Source organism: Anser anser (genome assembly GCF_964211835.1).
Source record: "Anser anser genome assembly, chromosome: Z".
NCBI lineage: Eukaryota > Metazoa > Chordata > Aves > Anseriformes > Anatidae > Anser > Anser anser.
In genome coordinates, this window is record NC_139723.1 from 8,226,475 (window position 1) to 8,249,350 (window position 22,876).

The 22,876-nt window shown below is 41.5% G+C and overlaps 1 protein-coding gene across 2 annotated transcripts; it reads right to left on the reverse strand.

Moving 5' to 3' along the window:
* Nucleotides 1-257: 257 nt before the first annotated feature.
* Nucleotides 258-17,550, reverse strand: LOC310890004 (V-type proton ATPase subunit S1-like protein). Of its 2 annotated transcripts, none has more exons than XM_083818363.1 (7): nucleotides 17,306-17,550; nucleotides 9,430-9,470; nucleotides 8,712-8,773; nucleotides 6,818-7,059; nucleotides 3,420-3,470; nucleotides 2,174-2,417; nucleotides 258-648 (listed from the first exon to the last, which is right to left on the reverse strand). In XM_083818363.1, exons 1-7 carry the CDS (start codon nucleotides 17,533-17,535, stop codon nucleotides 346-348), a joined length of 1,173 nt encoding a protein of 390 aa, XP_083674489.1. In that variant the 5' UTR covers nucleotides 17,536-17,550; the 3' UTR covers nucleotides 258-345. The 2 variants fall into 2 exon arrangements, with proteins under 2 accessions (XP_083674489.1, XP_083674490.1); XM_083818364.1 differs by having other exon boundaries at nucleotides 8,712-8,798; nucleotides 17,306-17,397.
* Between the last annotated feature and the right edge of the window lie 5,326 nt (nucleotides 17,551-22,876).

Below are 22,876 nucleotides of genomic sequence, written 5' to 3' on the forward strand. Positions count from 1 at the left end.
TATTTGTAATTTTATTTAACTTCAAAAGCTCCAATACTGATTCTTCTCTTCAGAACTTGGTAAGCTAGCTGCAAAGGTATGCATTTTGTTTTTGTACTACAGGAATAAACTCCTATCACATGAAACCTCTTACTCATATTGGAACCTTTTTCCTCTTTTCTTGCCTTCAAAGGAATCTTTGAGATGGCTATCAATAAAAAATAGACAGATATTTGTATAGACTATCTGCTACTTATTTTTCTTTTCATCAGTTGGTGAAAAATTTGCAAAAACTACATAGCACGTAACCAAAAAAAAATGAAAAAAAAACCACTTTCACTGTTTCACTGAGACAGATGCATACTGCTAAATATAGATTTTACAGAGCTGTTGGTTTCTAAGTTCATAGGACTCATTTCCATTGCTTCTCAGCGGCTCTTTCTCATCCCCCATGTCATTGTCTTTCATTTGTACAAAATAGGCAGGAGAAGCTTTGCATTCATAGTGCCTATCAAGAGATTTGAGGTGGATCAACATATGAAGAGCATAGGCAAGAACCAGCAGCAGAATCAGTGACATAACCAATCCCATAAGAATTGCTGGAGAGAAAAAAGATGCACAATCTTTTGCATAGGCAAAATGTCCTTCTTGAATGTTAAAGCCTTGAATCTACAAAGAGAACAAAAGAGCTCATGTTAAAGTATTTGCTGTGCTGCTTACAAACAATTTCATGAATTTTCTCTGGTGCCAGTAAGAATTTTTAATTTAATATCATCATGTTACAAAATTATGTCGAGCTGTGCTAGCTGGAGTTAATGCTCAGAATTTATCCAAGTCAGTCTTCCAGAAAACGCCAGTTATTCTAAACCCCCTCACTCTGCTGCCCAAAGGATTTGCAGTTTTTATTTTAAACAAAGCCTTCTATGATGTCTCTTGATAGCCCAGTCACATTTAATTGTAAGTATAGTACCATACCTTTCTAGTACATCGTGCATTTCCAGATGTTAAGAATGCTTGTTAAGAATCTCCAGACTCTATGTTTCAAACTGCATCAACTTCAGTGCACCAAACAAGGACGCATGCTTAATTGCCTACCATAATATTATATTTTTTATCATCATAGATTCTGGTGTGTAGCACATGGCAATGAATCAACTAAATTACATGAAGTTGCATTCAACTACAGCCAATACCACTAAGTTTTACTTGTGGCTTCAGTATGAACATGAAGTTTACCAGTTCACACTCAAGGACTGTCTCCTTCACTGAAATGGGTCCATGGGCATTTATCACATGGGAGAAAAAAGGGGTCAGCTTTCTCCCACAGTCACCTTTTTCAGCTATTTACCAACACAAGTCCCATGTCTCTGCATTTATTTACCTACATACTTATTTTGCTTTTCCTTCACTAAAAGGATTTTCTTCCTGCCAAAGTATTTTTTTTTTATTTTCTTGCCCCTGAAGGAGATAAATAAATTGGGACCTATGGATGTTACAAAAGATTCTTCTTCACAGACTTCAGAGTCTGATGTGAAATAGTCAGCTCTGGGCAGCGAAACATTCCTTATGCATTGTAATGATGGTGAGCTAGAGAAGTACACAGTTCAGTCAGGGCTATCAGGCACTTTGGGGTGGGATCCATCCCCTAAAACTTAGGTATCTAAAAGCAAGTCATCCTAGCCCCGTCATCTTAGGCTCCATTACTGCCGAATATCAAAATACAGGCACTTTCAGATCATGATTAATCTCATCCTAAAATAAGGACTTAAGATGAGTCAGAGGAATTATCCACTAGCTTTAGAGGCAGACTGAGGTAACTGTAACCAGGGCAAAAGGTTAAAATTCCCAGTCAAAAGTTAAGTGAGATGATCCCATACTTGGTGACTGATGCTGTTGTTGATGTTAGGTTTCAAGAGCCCAGCTCAGAGACATCTAATATTGACAGTTAAATTCACTTCCCTCACTAAAGAGAAACCCTAGCAAGAAACTACAGAAAATATATATAGCCCTACATCTCCTTTGACAGGAGAACAACTAAAATAATTTAAATTTTCATTTCTATTCAATTTCTGTTTGATGTTCTACGGAGATCCTGTAAACTGTACATGGGAGGTCGCTATAGTTCCCTGGCACTTAAGTGCAGAATTTCCCATCGGTCTGCCTATGGGATCCATTTGGCTTAATTCCACCTTACCTGGAAATCAATAAAAGTGACTTCCCAAAGCTTTGAAACATCATTTGCAGAGCTGGGTATCAGGAGTGCATCATATCTCTGCAAGCTGCTCACATGTTCACAGTGGAAGGAGTAACTTGCCGGCGCATATATTCTGGTTGCATTAAATGTCGCCAGTACGGAGTGGTTGTAAAGAAGCTGCAGTCTGTGTACGCTGAACCAGTTCTGAACAGACAGCTGGTAATAGCTGGTTGTTAGTAAGAATCTGAAAATATTGTATGGGAAGAAAGATGAATAAGATAACAAGCCTAAGAGTGGGAACCATTAAGTTCATGTCAGACAATCTGACAATCAGACAATCACTTCCTCAAGACTCCAGTGATCACTTTGGAACATGACCCAAAGTCCACAAGTAAAAAGAGTATTATTGATGTTAATGAGAATTTGCTCCTGAACACTTAAGGTGTGAAATGTGTTGCTCATGCCAAGTATACTAAACACTTCTTATGGAAAACTTCGCTTTTGTTACCTACATTACAGCATATTTATTGGTCTCTGTATATTTTAATTTCATACAGTCCCAGAGCAGACTACTGGCACCACAGAAAACACTGTCAGTTACAATACAGACCCCTAAATGCTTGTGTGGCCTAAACTTTAAATATGACACACTAAGTTGGAAAGAGCAGATGAGGTGTGGAAGAACGAAGGCTATAGTGATATGATCCAATACACACTCAGTTTATGCTTGCAGTCTTGGTAAAACATGAAACACATAATCACACGAAATTATTTATCAGGAAATACTGTTTTCTTCAATCACTGAGAAGCATACATAAATTAGGTCACAGTCTGATGCCTGTGCAGCTCACACTATCAGTTTACTATCAGTAACTTGGGAAGATTCTACTCAAATGAAATTATGTCAACTCCTCTCATGAGTAGAAAATCAAACATAGAAGAAGAAATGCCTTAATAAGACAGAATAGCCAAGCAAATGGCAGCCCTATTAAATGCAAGTGTCTTGATTATATCATAAAATCATAGAAAGGTTTGGGTTGGAAAGGACCACTACAGATCATCTAGTTCAAATCCCCCTGCCTTGGGCAGTAACACCTCCCACTAGATCAACATATCATATAATCAACAGTTCTATCAGGTTATTTTTGCTTATATAAACTCTCCCCTCCAAAATTACACAAGCAACTGCATAACAATAGATACTAACATGTGATTACATAATATTTTGCTTTAGCACATAACTTACCTAATAACAAGTCCCTTTAGATTGCCAATATCTCCAAACTTCAGAGAAAGCCTGGGTCAAAAAACAAGTAATGTCAGGCTAGATAAAAACTTCAGAAGTCTTAAGAGAAGAAACAGCACAAAAGATTAAGTAGAGTCATACATAAAACCTTTTACTCAGTATACCTTTAAAGTCAGTACAAAAAAAAAAAGTGAAATGATTACAACTTCCTCCAATTAAATACAGTAGTTCATCTGTTAATTTGAATGAGGCCTAGACTACCCAGAAACAACAGAACTGAAAGATCAATTTTTGACATACATCCCAGTGTTTCCAACGTTGGTTGATAATTGGTTTTATTTGATCTCTGTTCTCCTTCTCAAGTCAACAAGGCTAATCTATAATACAATCTCTTAATCGTGTATCACCAGTGTATGTCATTAAAAAGAGCTACACACAAACAGCCGCATAATCCTCCTCTTTTTAGGTACTAGAGCATAACAAATCCATATGGTTTTTGAGTTCAAATTTCACACGTGCATCAACAGAGCAATAAAAATGCACTGGCTGTGAGGTAGGTCTACAAAGCTTATGTACAGTCAACATGGGCATCTTAAGTTTACTAAAGAGAAAGGCACTAGCAGGTTCATTGTAAATTAGGACATGAAGCTCCATATGCATTCTCCAACAACTCTTTACTATCTCAGGAGTTAATGCACTGAAGCACTATGTAGATGGAACATAGTGAAACCATGCAGCATTTGAAAGACTTTTTGAACCTAATGCTGAAGAACAAAACAAAATAAATAGCTAGACATATGATTTCATACAACATCTAGATGTCTTTTCATACCTTGACTAACACTGTTCCACTAAGTCCGCACACACTGAATCTAGACCATCCCTTGTTTTATTACAAAGGGAAATCATGGACTAAGGACAGAAATATCACAGATGAGGATTAGACACAGTAAAATACATAGCTGCCTGATCCATAACTTGTTGCTTAAAATAAATAAATAAATAAATAAATAAATAAATAAAAAGAAACCCCACAGGCTGGTTTACTATATTTACATGGCAAATGTATATGCATTTGGGGCCATGTCCTGGCTCCAGCTACTCTGCATTGATCAGACAGTATAAAGCAGCTTGAAAGCTAATCTAAAGCCACAACAGAGGATTGTCTTAACAAAGAAGGCTGGAGATGAGAAAAGTTTAAGAGACTTTTCTGGGGTGAGAAAAACAGGGCAATTCATCATGTGAGCACTCAGCCAGATAATCCACTGCCTAAGTTGCTAAGCCACTATCCGTCATATTTGAGAAGCCGTGGAGTCCAGTGAAGTTCTCACTGACTGGAAAAGGAGAAACATAACCCCCATTTTTAATAAAGGGAGAAAAGGAGACCAGGGTAACTATAGATCAGTCAGTCTCACCTCTGTGCCCAGCAAGATCATGGAGCAGATCCTCCTGGAAACTATGCTAAGGGACATGGAAAATAAGGAGGTGACTGATGACAGCCAACATGGCTTCACTAAGGGCAGATCTTGCCTGACAAATCTGATGGCCTTCTACGATGGGGTTACAGCAATGGGGGATAGGGGAAGAGCAACTGATGTCATCTACCTGGACTTGTGCAAAGCATTTGAAACTGTCCCCATGATATCCTTGTCTCTAAATTGGAGAGACATGGATTTGACAGGTGGGCCACACGGTGGATAAGGAATTGACTGGATGGTCATACTCAGTTGTGGTCAACGGCACAATGTCCAGGTGGAGATCAGTGATAAGTGGTGTTCCTCAGGGGTCAGTATTGGGACCAGCGCTGTTTAACGTTCAAAGAGCTGAGGTCACTAAGACTAGTATTTTCTCTAGGTATCCCAAACAAGCCAAGCATAGAACATGTAAGAAAGCATCACCATTGTGAAGGTGTAGCATTTTCCTCTCTCTGCAGAACAGAGGAGGAAAGGCTCACTAGTCAGAGTACGTCTCTTGACACAAGCAAAAAAATTTCAACCTCAGCTTCAAACAAAGCAACAAGGTCCTGCCTGCCTTTAGCACCCATGTCCCTATTTTGAGACTACTAAAAGAATATGAAAGAAAGAACTATAAGATCAGATGTGGCAGATAAAATCACTCTGGACTCACAGATTTTGAGATCAAACATCAGATATGGTTTTTACACTCATAGAAGGCATGCCAAGGGCATCCTGTAGAGTTTGGTTTCCTGATTCTTCCTGTAGCTTTTTTTGATGTATGGTGTATTCTATAAATTCGAAATATCTTCAAACAATATTTTCAATACCTTCATCAAGCAAGTCCTGTGGCGGGTCGACCACAGACAGCAGCTAAGCCCTACATAGCCACTCTCACTCACTGTCCATCCCCACTTCAGTGGGACAGGAGAAGATACAAAGAGAGAAAGCTTGTGGGTCAAGACAAGAGTTCAATAAATGAAGGACAGAGGGGTGAAAATCAAGATATGCAAAGGCTATCACTCACCATGTCCCATGAGCAGACCAATGCCCAGCCAGACTCCTGCAATGGCCACCTCAGGAGACAAAATTCCTACCCACTTCTTCCACTACCCTGTTTTTTTTTTTGCTGAGCATGATATTGTATGGCAGGGGTACCCCTTTAGCCAGCTTTGGTCGGCTGTCCAGGCTGTGTCCCCTCCCAGCCTCTTGCCAAATCACAACCTACTCACTTGCAGTGCAAAGTGTGAAAAAAAGAAAGCCTCAACATCGTGCAGTGTTCACCAACAGCCGAAACATGAGTCACTGCTGTTTTAGCAATAAACCCAAAACAGAGCACTATACACTGTGAGGAAAATTCAGCAAATGCCAAGTTAGGTATTCACTGCCTAATTTTTAGACTACGAGAATGGAATCAGCAAACTGGTATAAGATGTGGAGCCAAACAGTACAGTACGTGGAGGAAGGGAAGTTTTAGGGTACACTACAGAGGAGATTAAAAAAAAAAAAACTACATGCCTGTCTAGTATGGCCATGGGATTGGAGGATTTGGGATCTAGTTAGGTTAATATATATTCTCACTCACGTTATGCAGGAGCAAGGCATTGAACTGTTTTTGCCGAACTAATGTGTGACAGACTGGGGCGCAGATTTCAGGTTTTTGGAGACCCTTCAGGTCACACACAAACCTCTACTGAATTCACCTTTCAGATTCAGCAACTCACAAATCACATCCTGGGACCCAGGGCTACCTAACTCTGTTTCTAAATATGTGGATCTGAAAGTATAAAACCCATGCTGCCTTGCTGCCTGCAACGTCAGGCCATTGTAGGAAGGAGCTTGCCCCTGAGGTACCAGGGCTTGATACCAGATATTACAAGGCTTGTTCCTTCAGTACTTGTTTACTAGAGTTGTTATCTGGTACTAGTTTCACTAGCAGCTTACATTGCATTGTCTTCACTGCAGTTTGAATCTCCAACATCCACTGTTGCATGGACACCAAATGTCTTCTCAGTCAAATCCAGCTGCGTGTGGTTTTCAAACTTAATCATGATCCTCTTGGCCCAGAAGAGAATGCAGGGTGTGCCATTAACTGTGACGTTGAGAGGGCTGTAGTGGCTGTGGGTGAACGGCCTCCAGGATGCTCTTTCTAGCTGTCCTTTCCTGCTCAAGTTGTAGCTGACAACCTGATCAAACACACAGAAGATCAGTGGGTATTTCAGGAGTTACTCTCCATCCTACCACAATAAGTAAGGTCACCACTTGGAAAACCCATTTGGAGCAAGTTCTCAGCCGCAGCAGTACTGAACTGAGAAAGCAGAGAGGTCTCTAGAAAGCCCCTTCCTACCCTGGCACTGGTAGTGCACCATGCAGACCTGTAGCTCCAGCATGACTGCCCAGAGAGCCAATATGTTAGATTTGTTCTTCTAGTTGCTCTAGCATAGTATCACTGGGGAAAATGATATTTTTGGCATGCTCCCGTCTCACCCCAGCATACACGAAGCTGCCCAATATCAAAAGTTGAAGCAATGGTAGAACCACAAGCTGTTCACCACAGCATAACACCCTCTAGGGCAGCTGCACTTCCTACTGCAACACAGTAAAGAGAACTTAGCCAGGGCTAAGGACAGCCTACCATGCAGAAAGCACAACAGGCATCTGTTCAGGTGAAAAAAAAATGCTTAAATCTACCTGCAGACAGTTTGGCACTTGGTAACGACAGGATGGCTCAAGTGTAGATCTCTGCCTTTCCAGAATCAGTAGACTGAATCCTGGGAACTACACATTCTATGTTCTCTGTGGACATTAGAAAAAAATACTACCCATTCTGAGCCAAAGAAGGACAATTTGGCTGTGAGGAAGTATAATTTGAGACAGTGAGTTAAGAGCTCAGAAAGGATTTCAAAAGGTAAGAGTAATTTTCATATTTCAAACTAAGATTTCCAGACATCAACTCTTTTCCAGCTATACATATGTCCTAGCTGAATATAATAATGCATGTAACATCTGCATGGCTGTTTTGCAAGCCATATGATTGAGCAAATTCAAATCATATATGAACAAGAGAGGTATTTTGTGTTTCAGTCATAAACAGCGTCTTATCAGTCTCCAGAAGGGACACAGTTAAGCCCCAAAGCTTTGTCTTGGCTTAAAGAGAGATGGGTTTTCTTGGTTGTTAAGATTAGCAAATCACGTCTCCCAGCTCAGACCCTGAAAGACCCTTTTGATACTTGACCTTACATATGGCACAAGACTGCTTTAGGAATTAAAATGAGTAAGTACTCACAGCAACAAACAGAAAGCAAGGTAAGATCATGCATGAAAGAGATTTTATCAACCAAGTATTTACATTAGGCTGTATCACTGCAGGGTTTTTGACACAGAAGCCTTTTCCTCGGTTTTTAACAAAACCTACAAGCTGGACTCACGAATAACTCCCACTAAATTTAAACAAACATGTTTTGCTTCAGATATTCTTTTGGTACCAAGCAATATAAGCAAAATACTGGCCACTGCAGTCAAATGGAATTGCAAAGAATATGGACGGTATGATTTGATTCTTTTAACGTGACCCTGTGCCTGAACCCAGTGCCAATAAACACAAGAGATGGCAGTAGAAGTCCTACCTCACTTCTCAGAAAAGAAGAAGATATATTGTAATGCATGTTGTGAATCAGTACCACACCACAATGATTCAGAGAATTTTATTGCCTGTTTCTTGTAAATAACAGATTATTTAATTCAATAATAGAAATTTAAAGATTGCAATGTGCTATGACAAAATATATATATATATATATACTTTACAGATTACAGATACAGTTCTTTCTGTAATTACCTGTGTAATTGCTACTTGATTTACGCTGAATTTTGGCTTCACACCACCATCGTAGCGTCGACCTGCAGACGAAAGTGTTTTATGAGCCTACAAAGAAAACATTCAATCATTCATACAAGCATAATTTTGCATGTTCCAATGCAAACAGTTAGCAGCCATGCGCAAAATATGTTTTTCAGAATAACTGATTTCGTTTTGGGAAGTATTTGGCTTGATGTAAATACTGCCTTCAAAATACCCATCTTCCAGTTTAGTTTACCTTTATCATATAACAACGTTCCTCTTATTTTCATTGAATATCTTGCCATCCTTACAGAGAATTTCTTTCCCTCTACTGAACAGAGATGGGAACCTCTGACAAATAAACTCATGGACTGCCTGGTTGCCAGGAGAGTGAAGATTCACAGGTGAGAAATCACTTCACAGACACTCTCACAGCTCCATCCTTTAAACATTTAACTTTTTTCATTTGTTTACCAAAAAAAAAAAAAGAGTGAATCCTTCTTCCTTCCCTATTTTCACTATGTCTCAGACTCAGTCAGTACATGATTATTTTTAACCAGGCAAATCCCTTAAAGAGTATCTGTTAAACATGGATATGCTTTAACAAAACTTTTGATAGAACAGTCACTAAATACCAATAGAAGCAACACCTGGGAATGAAAAAACTGCACTAACAAAGACAACATCCAGGCATTCAGCCCACTGAAAGCCTTACCAGTATTTTGCAGAGTATCTTGATCTGAAAACACACGTGAACTAGAAGAGAAGAGAAAAATATTTACTCCACAGAATCTGGATTTGAAGTCTGCAGCAAGTTTATTAGGAGGAGCTCCTGTTGCTTGTTTCAATCAATAAAACACTCAAAATGTAACTCAGATCCTTGGCTGGTTAATGTCACAGGAACAGGGCAAGGCAATCCTAGAGACAGTATACACAGGCTAAAAATACCTCATTCTCAGAGGTTCTTGAGGTGGATTTCCCTCTCAGGCATTCCCATGTCCTTACCATATCAACCGAAGATGATCCCTCCTGTACTCTTCCACACCCACCAGCAGGCTGTGCCTGCTCCCAGAGACCACAGGCAGTAGCACCTACCTACCAGCACTGCCTGGTAGATGCAGAGCAGCCTTCCAGATGCTTTGGATGAGAGGGACTGAAACACTTCCAGCCCAACAGCAGGGTGCACCAGGATAGCACTGCACCCACCCCAGGCCCAGCTGGAGATCAGGAGCAGCACATCCAACTGCTCCACGACAGAGTAAGTGTATCAGGCTAGCACACCTTGAGCCTGGACATACAGACATCTAAAGAGAGCTCCTGAAGGGCTCCAAACAATCTCAAATCCCATGGAAGTCAACTGCAAGGCAGGGAGCAAGTGAAACACATATCAGGTGACAATTATCAGGCTCACAAAATATTCAACCTTTTATTTTCTTTTTTTTTTCTCTGATTTTCAGAAAGATGTCTTAAGCTGATGTAAATAAGACCTGCTTTCCTGAGCTGGAGAATCAAGTCCAGCAAATTTACTCACATCACCAAGGGGCCCTCCATTAGGATGAGGCTCCACTTTTTGAGTCACAGGGAACACCTTCACAACCCCTCCTGCCCTCTCCACACCACGGCAGCTTCCTCAGGACCTGCAGCTCTTTACAGTGGATTGATCTGCCTATCTGATGCAGCATGTCCACTCTCACACCCACCTCCAGCACTCCCCAGCAGGTGGGCACAGTGGCCAGCAGCCCTCCCACACTCACAGTATATTCCTGCAGGAGCTTTTCATGCACTGCCCTCCCCCTGCCTGCAGTGCCTCCCGGCACAAGAGAGGCAGAGGATAGGACTTTCCACACGGCCACTTCACATGGGAATGTACTTCTGTGTTCTTTTCATAGAATCATAGAATCATAGAATCATAGAATCACAGAATATCCCGAGTTGGAAGGGACCCATAAGGATCATCAAGTCCAACTCCTGGCACCGCACACGTCTGCCCAAAATTTCAGACCATGTGACTAAGTGCACAGTCCAATCTCTTAAATTCAGACAGGCTTGGTGCAGTGACTGCTTCACTGGGGAGCCTGTTCCACTGTGCAACCTCCCTCTCGGTGAAGAACCTCTTCCTGATGTCCAGCCTAAACTTCCCCTGCCTGAGCTTCACACCGTTCCCACGGGTCCTGTCACTGGTGATAACGGAGAATAGGTCACCTGCCCCTCCACTCCCTCTCGCGAGGAAGTTGTAGACCGCGATGAGGTCCCCCCTTAGCCTCCTCTTCTCCAGGCTGAACAGGCCCAGTGCCCTCAGCCGCTCCTCATATGTCTTCCCCTCTAGGCCCTTCACCATCTTTGTCACCCTCCTCTGGACACTCTCCAACAGTTTAACGTCCTTTTTGTACTGTGGTGCCCAGAACTGCACACAGTACTCGAGGTGAGGCCGCACCAGCACAGAGTAGAGCAGGACAATCACTCCCCTCGACCGACTAGCAATGCCGTGCTTGATGCACCCCAGGATACGGTTGGCCCTCCTGGCTGCCAGGGCACACTGCTGGCTCATATTCAACTTGCTGTCTACCACAACCCCCAGATCCCTCTCTGCAGGGCTGCTCTCCAGCGTCTCATCGCCCAGTCTGTACATATAGCTAGGGTTGCCCCATCCCAGGTGCAGGACCCGGCACTTGCTTTTGTTAAACTTCATGTGGTTGGTGATTGTCCGGCTCTCCAATCTGTCCAGATCTCTCTGCAAGGCCTTTCCACCCTCATCCAAGTCCACAACTCCTCCAAGTTTAGTGTCGTCGGCAAATTTGCTCAGAACACCTTCTAGTCCTACATCCAAATCATTTATAAAAACATTAAAGAGGACTGGCCCTAAAATGGAGCCTTGAGGGACCCCACTAGTGACCATCCACCAGCCAGATGTGGCCCCATTTACCACAACCCTCTGAGCCCTGCCCGTCAGCCAATTGCTCACCCATCATATGATTTTGTTTAGTTGTATGCTGGACATTTCGTCCAGTCAGATCCTATGGGAAACCATGTCAAAAGCTTTGCTGAAGTCCAAAAAGATCACATCAGCTGGTTTCCCTTGATCGACTAGATGGGTGATCTTATCATAAAAGGAAATCAAATTTGTTAGGCAGGACCTACCCCTCATGAACCCATGTTGGCTGGGACCAATGACTGCATTGTCCCCCAGGTGCGCTTCAATAACTTCAAGGATCATCCTCTCCATAATTTTACCAGGCACTGATGTGAGACTGACAGGCCTGTAATTGCTAGGGTCTTCTTTCTTACCCTTCTTGAAAATTGGCACAACATTTGCCAGTTTCCAGTCCAATGGGACCTCACCAGATTCCCAAGATCATTGAAAAATAATTGAGAGATGTTCCGCGATGACGGGTGCTTATAAACACCCTGGGATGAATCCCATCCGGACCCATGGACTTGTATGGATCCAGGTGGAGCAGCACCTTTCTTGCTGTCTTAACAGATTTCAAACCCACTACAAAAGTAAAATACTTGAAAACATGGATGCAAAGACCAGAACATGGGAGGACTTCAAGCAGGAGCAACACCAACCTAACTGCCACCACAGCATCCCTAATGGCAGGCAGGAGTGAGTCAGAGCATCATATTGCCACCAAAAGAGAAACACAGAGCAGCCTCAAAGCCTGCCCTGCTTGCTGTCATGCCCAAGCAGCTCTGTCAGAAAGGGAATTTGATCCTACTGAACCTGACTTGCCCGAAACCCATGGAAAATCTACCAACTTCAGCAAAGCCCAGATTTCTCACTCAATATCTTGCTTATGCTCGTGGTTCAGAAGGGCAGGAGGCTCTTTCTTCTGATCGGTGCCTCTCCAGTGAGAACATCTTTTCCCAGGCATATTCTGTGCTGCCAAGAACAAATCAGCTGTGGCCCTCTGCAAGCTCCTCAAACCCACAAGGCAAAAGAGACAAAAGTGAGTGGGGTCCATATCCCAGCTTGTCACTTTGTCACCAAACACCAGGTCTGACGAGCAACTTGATTCCAGAGAATCAGACAGGATGCTCAGCCCCTTCAGCAACCAAGGCAATAGAACAGAAGACAGTCTCCAGAGAAAATGTGACAGAGTGCAAAAAGACAGCTAAGCTCCGCAGTCCCCACACCAGTGACTTTAATCTGAGCTGAAAGAACCTTGAAAAGATCTTATGTTTGAAAGGAAGTTCAATGTAGACGACACTGTTTAAAATCAATTTGGCAGTTTTAATTACACACAGTGAGCCCAATTCTTCCCTCAGCCAAGAGCTGTTAAAGCCCAGAGACTTCAAGGAGGCTGTGCGCTTCCATGCAGGCCTGGTCTCCTCACCACCCTCTTGGAGCCAAGGCTTGGCGCTGAGCTGAGGCCTTGAGGCAGCTCACAGGTCCCACAGCCCTCAAAGACAGGTGGAAATAACTCCCAGTTTGATAGATACCTAAAAAAGGACTGGTTGGATACATTATAGTTCCCTTATCTGCCTGCCCATGACCTAGTCATGAGCCCTTTTTTTTTTATTTAATCCATTGGAAGGAGCAGGAGCAGGGGCCTTGTGCTGTGCCACCAAAGCAGAGCAATGAAGAGCATAATCCCAGGGCAAACTTGGAAACTGTAACTGCAGCAGGATCCCATAAAGCCTAAAGACCTGGCATTGTAACTCCAGCAGGATCCCACTGAGATGCATAAAGACCTTTTCTTACCTAAGGCTCACTGTAGCCCAAGCTCCACCAGAATGCCACCATCAGAACACACGGCAGACTTCAACACTTCCAAGAGTCCAGTCCAAGGGAAGAAAACTTCTGCCATGGAGAACTGGCTGTCACAAGAGATGACTACAACAGACCAGATTTTGTTCTCTTGCCCAGGCAAAGCTCTCTCTTAAGTTTCTTAGTGATTAAGAACATGGTCTTTGCAATTTGACCCCACCATAATTTTCTTTTCTAGTCTTTCATGACAGATTGTGCCTTCAGGACAGAGAAGGCAACAGTTCATCTGGGCATTTTTTCTTGACAATAGCTATAAAAATGAGGCACAACAAAAAGGAATTAATGTGAATTATTTTGTTATAAAAACTTGTTATATTTAGTTATATCTATATATATTTAATTATTCTTAGTTATACAGTTATCTTCCCTGCACATTCTTAGTTAAAAGCTCAAGGCCCATTATTCCATTTTGGAAATTGCCATGCTGAGGCAAGCAGACTTAACGCATTACGATGAGAGGAGATAGATGAAATTGCACAATTCAGTTCACTTTGTTACTTGACTTGAAAGGTTCTTCTGTTGCTCTGGAAAGAGGAAGGGTTGTTTTTGGTTTTTGATTGTCGATTATAAAAATAAACATTACTTAGCTCCCGTCTGGGATAATGCTAACACCATGGTCGTGCTGAATAGGTTCACCTTGAGGAATACTAATTGATAAGCAACTTCAAGCCTTCGGGAGAGCACGGAATGAATATATGAGGTATAATCATTGCACAAACCTTTGTGGGGTTATACTCTGAACAGAATAGTTACAAACACTCCACACAGACCATAAGGGTCAGGTGAGAAGCCTGTGACAATATAATTTGACTCCTTTACTTCCCATGCAGTACACCACAGCAATGCACAGCCATGATGCTCCTCAACTAATGCCACGTTTCTTATCTCAGCATGAAGGTACTCAAATATAGATGACTGTGCACAGCTGATGAAATATTCATGCTTTTATGAGGAATGCAGTGGAGACAGTGACCCAGGAACCACTGCTAAGTACCACGGTATGACAAATACTGTCAGCCACATGGCACACATCTGGGAGGCCTGTAAAAGCATGCAAGTGAAGAGCCTCCACTTAGGAGGCAATAGTTTAGGCAAGAGTACTCCTGTTTATTACCCCATTCATCAGCAATGCCAGCTGCCTCCTTACACCCAGCACATCACGTGAAACTCCCTTACTTAAAGGAGTTGGAAAGCATCAAGTCAATGCTTGCAGAGTTTGTGTTGCCCTGGTACAGCCCAACCACTATGGCCCAGACAGCGTATCGCTGGCATAAGGGAAGAATTACCGCCTTGTCTCTGAGCAGGCACACGCTAATGTTAATTTTATCAGGTCCATCAAATGCCTTTGACACTTACATCCCTGAGGTGTCACAGAAGCATGTCATCTGTGACAGAAATGGGTGGCCTTCAATAACCACCCTGCTGTCAGATCAGCAGCCTTTCCAACCAAAGGCAAGCTGGGGAACTGACAGGTGACCTCTGGCAGCTTTGCCCTCTAATGAAGCATGCTTCATAGGATAAAAGCGTTGTAAAAAAAATAGGAAAATAACAACACAATAAAAATATGTATTCCCTTGTATATATAAAAATGTTAACTACATTAAAGGGAGACAGGAAACCTGCACTAGCTAGCCCTAGCTAGAGCTTTCTTCTCCACTGCCTGCAAAACTATCAGCAAAGAGTGCCTACAAATAAGGAAGAGAAAACCACTTTTAGCAAACCCAAATATAGGCTAGACTTTTAAATGTGCATTTTTTTTGGCCATTCTACCCTATAACAACTTCAACTTCAGTCACACACATAGTGTATGCTTCGATGACTGACATATTTCCTTAACAATCAGTAAGTAACTAGCCCAGATACACTCAAACAGGTATGCTGTATGTTGAATTTACCATTCTAAGTATGTCAGGAACCCATATGAAATTGGCTTAGCCCTAATACAAAGCACTGGGATGACTAATCACTATGTAAAACCCAATTAAACAAGATTATAAGTATAAAGAAGTGTAAATTCCCTCTTACCAGATAACATTATCCATCTACATAAGATAACAAAGTCTAGTTTGTTTATCTGAAAAAGTTCATATAGACAACAGCCCTTGAAGAGTACTCTTTTGGCCACCGAAGTGAGCCAACTGAATAAACCTGGCACTCAACTGTAACCAAGTGTGCAAGCCATATAGGTAGTTTTCATGCCATCAGTTAAATGGTTTAAGGGAAGCCAGATTCATAGCCATCTTTTACTCTTCCTATTGCTCCTCTCACAAACTGCATCAGATGACAAAACATACTCTACTGTAGTATTTACTCCAGAAGTATCACTCTATTATTAATGCTGTCCAGCTGCAGACTACCTCACTGACTGCTGAACTACTTTCAATAATTTATGAAGTATTTAGTTGGAGAACAATGGAACATTGTAGGGACATTGCTCATAAGTAATTTCTCTGAAGTTATTAAACTAGAAATGCAAGTCTGAGAGCTCAGATTCAGGGCAAAATCTAGTTTCTTCTAAGAAACGTTCCTAACAAAAAATATTATTAAATTTAAAATGCATCTTTTAAAGTTATATCATTAATAAACACCTACAAAGCCTGGATCTCTTTATAGAATTTAAGTATTCAGTGTCTAATTTTGGTAGCCTCATCTCTGATGGGATGCAGTCAGACAGATTTGCATAATTATTTTATAATGTAATGTGTATTGTGGTTTGATCTATGTCTGAACAGAATCAGAACTGACAAGATACTCAAGCATTTGTTTTTAATATAAATAACGAAATTGAGCTCACAGAAATTCTAGCAGATTACAGGTATGATCTCACTTCCACTGAATGCAAAGGCTAAATTCCCATTCAATTCAATGGCGTCAGGATCACAACTTCATTTCTTAATTTTTATTAGAATAAAGTTTATGTAACATTTCACTGCTTTGTTTCTCTCAAATCTTCATCTGATTGCAGAAAAGTGCAGTTATTATAAGGCACTAACAAATCTGAAAACTGGCAGAGAAGAGCACCAAGTAATCTATTTAAATGAAAACATATTGCAGCTCGTATTGGTAACTGACTACCATCTCTCTTAATACAAGCTTAAGCAAATCACCACATGTTCTGCTTGCCTTAAATACACAGATTTTATGCCAGCTGTGATCTTCATCAGCATATTTGATCCGTGTGTTATTAGTGACTTTGGAGCATGATTCAACTAATACAGTTTAGACTATTTTCACTTTTACAGTGCTTGCCTTTAGAAAATCCTCTTGCTCTTGCTCTGATTTGGGCTTCCTATTTATATTTCACTAAAGAAAGAAATGTCATTAAAAACAATGATGAATGCAAATCTCTAGTAATTTCATAATTTTAAGTGGTTTTTTTGCAATGTTGAATTCACATTTTGAATATGCATTCTATACAAGTAGAATATTTTAGCACCTATGTTTCTTGAAGTACTTTTCACACCTTCACTGTTATTCTATTTATAACTCTGTTTTTACATAGACCAGGGAAAGTCAGAGTGAGAGAATCATTAAAATGTAATGTAACACAGATGCTCAGAAAACATTAATTTTTAAACCATTTTTAGCGTTATATACAAAATTGTTTTAGAGTTACATTTTTATGCAGCATAGGCTCTAGAATAAATTCTGTATTAGTCCCATGTGTTTTCAAACCTGGAAGGAAAATTAAAACCATGCCCTCCCAAACATTCCGAACTGCAAACAAATCTGCTTCCACACAACACAAATAAATGACAGCGCTTAAAACACGCTCTCAACTTCACCAACACAGCTAATCGACAAGCACTCAGCTACTCACCTGCCATCCACTGTTGCAAGCATTTGCTCCACAGACACCGAGAGCCCCCCACATAAGAAGAGCAGTAAGAAGCCAACAGCCGTGTTTCTTTCCATGGGGAAGAGAGCTGGTCCCTCCACACCAAGCACATCTGCTCCTCTCGGCTCGGGGGGAGCCGGGCAGCCCTGCACGCCCTGGCTGAGTGATGGACTGCAGATGCAACCAATGGCAGCCAGCATTTGCCACTCCATCCCTGCACTGGTACCCACGGGAGAAAGTCTTCGTGTGCTCGGATTTATTTGCACTGGCTGCAGGCGCCAACTGCGGGCACGTTCCACGTCCCTGTGAAAGGAAGATTACTAGTTTTGGGGGAAATTGTATCAGGACGTGACATGTCTGCTCAAGAAAAACAAAAACAGGTGGTCTCTCCAAGCTCTGAAATTATACTGACGCTTTGCCGCAGAGCACTTGTTACCTATTGCTCAACCCAAACCTTAAGGAAAGGTGAAGGCTGTGTTTCCAAACAGCTCTGAAATTTCCCAATCTGTATGATAACATGAAAAAGGATTATATATATTAAAGAAGTCCTATAATACCTTTAGAGTAGTACTAGTATCCCCATTTCTCAGATACGAAAGAAGACACAGACAGCTCAGCAGTCAAACTTTCAGAACCATTTTCCTTTCCTCAGCTTTGATTCAGTTTGTGCATGTTCAGATTTCTGGATCAGTTGTTTTTACACTTACAGATAACTTGAAGCAGGACCAGGATTGTTAAATGTCCACAGAATTACAGGGCCTCAATTTTGGGATTGTCAGGCTGAGGCACCAGGGTCTGCACACGCTAGTACCAACACAGCAGGTTGGTTCTGGGTGCTGGTTCAGGTCGTCCTGACAAGGATACGTGGGTTGTAGGTGTGGATACCTGTTCCACAGACCCTCTGTCCTAGTCACCCTCTTCAAAATGGACTTCTGACTTACCTGTGCTGGCTAAGAAGAGGGTAAGGAACAAAAAAATGATTCCTCAAACCCTGTGGCCTACATGATTTCTCCACATATTGCTCACTAATGGCAGCTTGAACTCAAAGTGTCTACATAGGGCCAGAAAAGCTGAAATCTGTTAGTTATGACCTTCTCCTGGCAACAGCTATGTCTACACGTGTATACACTTATCTGTGTACACACAAGCCCATCCCCGCACACATTTGTGCCTTGTTTGGCAGCTAATACCAGCTACCAGCCGATGTGATCACTGAGTAAGACCTACTTCACTGATTACGAGCTCCTGGCTATTGCATTCCAGATACAAGATTAAGATAGGAGCTTTAGCGTTGTAACTATTCAAAAGGACTTACCATTTTAATTTCTCTTTCAGTGATACAGAGAGTATTCAGTAATCTTAAAAATCTCTCAACAGCTTGTCCTCAGTAGTGCTGCTTCTATCCTATTTAAGGATGAATCCAGATACTTATGTGAGAGCCCCAGCTTGAAAAATGAGATGAGGGAGCACAGTGAAAAACAAGTACCAGCTGAAAATAAAATCAATTTTTTTTGTGAAACATCAAAAATGTATGATGCTAAATGTAGTGTAATTTCACTGGTACAGAGACAAGGTGCAGCTGAGAAATTTAGGAAATCCTGGAAGGAGGTAGAAGTGCCACAGACCTTTCTAAAAACTTGTGAACCACTAACATCACTGACATACTAATTTTTTTAGTATTCCATATTATTCCATAATATTCCATATTTCCTTCTAAATAAGTGAAAGATAAATAAAGCACAGAGATCCCTCCTCATTCTGCCTTGAGATTTTACACGTGCTATTTTGTACACGTTCTCCATCAGCATGGGAGCAAAAACTAAGAAAGAAAAATGCCGAAATACAAACCATTTATGGCACGAATGAACAAGCCGTGTGTCCTTCGAGGGCAGAGAAAGGGAGAGAAAGTAGTATTAACAACATTTAGCAGACAATAGCTATACAAAGTCAGCACAAGCTGAATCCAAGAAAATGTTCTGTGGTCCATTCTGTGTCAACATAATGTATCTTTAATTGTACTTTCCTCTTGTAAAATCCATGGTGCTACGTATTTTAGAGGGACAGTGTTTTTTCAGTCCACTGTTTCACAAAGAGAGGGAAAGTAGATGTTAATTTGCTCAGAACTAAGTTTTTCTTGCAGACAACCAAGAGAACATGTAATGCCAAACTGCTAACATAGATTAAAATGATATAAATCAGTAAAAATATACTGTCTTCCTCACTATATAGTACTAGCACATGCTGATAGTAATTCACTAACCAGCAGTCATCACCTGAAATACTAATAGAAGCAAAGAACACGAAGAAAAGTCTTTCCTTACCTCTTGACTCTCGCTGATAATATTAAGAATTTGATACAATTCTTTAAAATATTCCTTTTTTGTGAGCTTCAAGAATAAATAGACATATGTGGTATCTAAAAAGCAATGAGATTTACTGAAAGCAAAGAAGTCATCATAAGCACTTATTTCATTTGGGTGAAGAATTATGATGAAACATCCAACTCTGCAATGACATTTCTACAAAGTTTACAAAGAAAACAACTGGAGCCTCATATACAGTAGTCTTAACAAGGACATGATTAGATGAGCTCTCGTGATTTCTGTGACAAATCACCATGTCCATATGCCTGCTTCATGTTGAAATCAAACACGCCAGCAAAGCCTGATCAGCCACACCTTACACTTCAGCTATATACAGATACACAACGGACAAAGGGTGAACAAAGGATCATGGGCAAAGACCAAATTCTGTTTTATGGAACACACAAGGTTCTGTTCAACACCACAAATGCATCCGAGGAACTTCCTGCAGGACAAAGCCAACAAGAAGTTAACAGTTCTGTTTACGTCTTCCAAGATGAGCTATGGTAGGCTGAAAGAGGCTAATATTTCAAGAAAGAAGATTAAACTGCTGTTTATCATCACAATTTCCCCATCTGGCGCCAAGTTTCTGCTGGGGATTACTCTTCATGCAAAACCTGTCCTGTGATGATAAAACACCTATCACTTGGTTAATTTCTTAGCATGATGGTAGTCCAAACATTTCTGCTGCAAAATGTATAGCAGTCAGGGAGAAGACTCAGGAGATCTCACTGAGGTTTTGTTTATTTGACTGTTGTTTTCTGTTTGTTTGGTTGGTTTTGTTTTGTTTTGATTTTTTTGTTGTTTTGTTTTGTTTTGTTTTTTGGATCTGCCCTTTTTTGATCTAACTTACAAAACAGGTAGTTAGGAAAGCAGTTGGCAATTATATTCAGTGTAAGGGTTCATAGTTTTGTGAGGTTTGTGAAGAAAAGAATCACAGAGACTGACAGGTAAACCAATCAGTATTCCCGGCTTTCCACGCATCCCCAAATGTGTCACACAGTCCAGCAAAGCCCTCTGTCGAAGAGGATGATTACATAAATGTTGATGGGGGCCTGGAGATGACATGTGCTCTGCCTGGTGCTGCAATGATGATGTACGCACTGAGTTTGTATGCAGTGAATGAGACCACAGACATAATTTTAAGCAAGGATAATTTATCTCTTTGGAGAGCATCTCCTCAGGCTGACAATGACACAATTTATTTTCAACACAGTTTACCTTCAGATGACATATTAGGTCAACATGAACAGAGCAGCTTTTTACAGTAATATGCCTCAAACAAAGCATGAGGTATAAGCCACTGTATGAGATACAGGCACTTACCACACCATTCCAATTTTTTACTTTAAGACATGAAATCCTAATCTCTGTCTCAAGTATAGTCACAACAGACTGACCCCTGAAATGCAGCATAAGTATGGACATAAAACTAGTCTTAATATGTAGAAAAAGGTTGTCTCAGATCCAGCAGAATAACCTCTCTAACCAACTAATTTGCCCACAGGCTTTTCAGCCTTCATCTACAAATGCTGGAAAAATGAATCATGTTACCACACAGACCTCTTCTTGCCTCCCTTCTACTCCTATCACCCTTCAAAGGATCCCACCCTACCCCAAGAAATCTCAAGTAGCTGTGCCCCTCCTGCAGATGGTCCCTGGGGATGGAGACTGGCAGACCTGTTCAGAGTAACAAAAAAGCTCAGCCTGTTACAATGCTGATTTATCACGGTGAGGGAAGTCCCAAAATTTGCTCTCCCCCTCTACCCCAGCAATGTCACAGTGGCAACTGGCACGTCTGTTTTGTTCGTTATACGCCTGGCAATGGTTTGTGAACTTGTTGCCACTGATTTGGCAGAGCCACAAGCTGTTGGGCTGCAGCCCTCCGGGCCCAAACCAGCAGCACTGGTGCGGGGGACAACAAGAGTTGTAGTCTCCCACCTGACCCCCATGAGCTTGGGCTCCCCAGGAACATCTCTGGAGAACAGGTCGGTGCTGGAGCTCCAAGCCTCAGAGAGGTGTCTGAAACAGCAAGCCTGCGGTGCTGGAGCAGATCCTGACCCAAGCCATGTGGATGCTAACAGCATGGCAGACTGGCGGTGTAGTTACCCTTACCCTCATTGCTGTCTCCCTGAAACCCGACAGCAGTTTTCAGCAAGCTGGCGACTGTTTCGTGCTCGGAAAACGATGGAGCACTGGCTGCCGGCTGCAGACCGATGGGTCACGTCTTGGTGGCACTCCTGGAGCTCACTTCACCGCTGTCAGAGCATCCCGTTGGACTTGTGTGAGGGCAAGAAGGAGAGACCAAGATCGTAAATTCCCTTTGTGCAAGCCAGTATACTAACGGACACTGTAACTTGATCGTTTTTGAATGCCTGTATCACAATGAATGCTTTTTATATACAAATATGTACTCTGCATATTACTAACCATGCCTGCATGAACATTTTTGCTACAGATGACACAAAGTAAACCCGAGCACTTATTTTTTGGTTTGGATCAAACAAGCAAAATTTGAAGACATATGGCCAAATGACCAAAAACTGTTCTAACTATCGCAAAGTCTACAGAAGTTTAAAAAGAAATGGGAAAATCCATGGTGTCATCATCTGAAATTGCATCTTTCATAGTTCTTAACATGTTAGTGAATATTTGTACACCAAGTGCGGGTTTGTTTGCATACATTCATTTTATTTATTCATCAATTTCCTTCCTAGTCAGCTTTTACATATTAACACCCCTAATACTTTTAGGATTGTAAAGCAAGCTTGTAACATTTTTGCAACTTTTATTTCCCGATTCTTACAGTTACCAAATCTGGGCTGGATTTTCCAAGCCAAAACTGCATTTTCTAAAGATCGTTGCCTTTTTTTTTTTTTTCAAATGGTAGCCTGTTTGCCCCCGAAACCACTGCAGTATTTTTTTGCTTTTAATTTTTAAAAATCTGTGCAGATTGAATGTAAAAGGAAAACCGTTGCAGGTTTTTGTTGCATTTTTTACATTCTGTGCAGATTGAATGTGAAAGGACGCGGAAAACAGACATTTTCTATTTCAGTTCTAAACACGGGTTGTGTTAGTGGAGAACACGTGGGGGTATGGACAGCCCGTTCGCAGCGATCCCCAACTGGGACGTTTGGGGGCTTTAAATTTGGGCAGCGGGAAGCCTGAGGAAGCGGCAGGTGCACGCACA

What these genes read in the sequence shown, in the direction of transcription:
- LOC310890004 (XM_083818363.1), bottom strand. Translation starts at nt 17,535, where the DNA reads ATGGAGTGGCAAATGCTGGCTGCCATTGGTTGCATCTGCAGTCCATCA. An exon ending in TGCAGTGAAGACAATGCAAT is followed by an intron (nt 3,471 to 6,817) that starts GTAAGCTGCTAG and finishes TTTTTGACCCAG; the next exon opens with GCTTTCTCTGAAGTTTGGAG. An exon ending in TCACTTTTATTGATTTCCAG is followed by an intron (nt 649 to 2,173) that starts GTAAGGTGGAAT and finishes TTCTCTTTGTAG; the next exon opens with ATTCAAGGCTTTAACATTCA.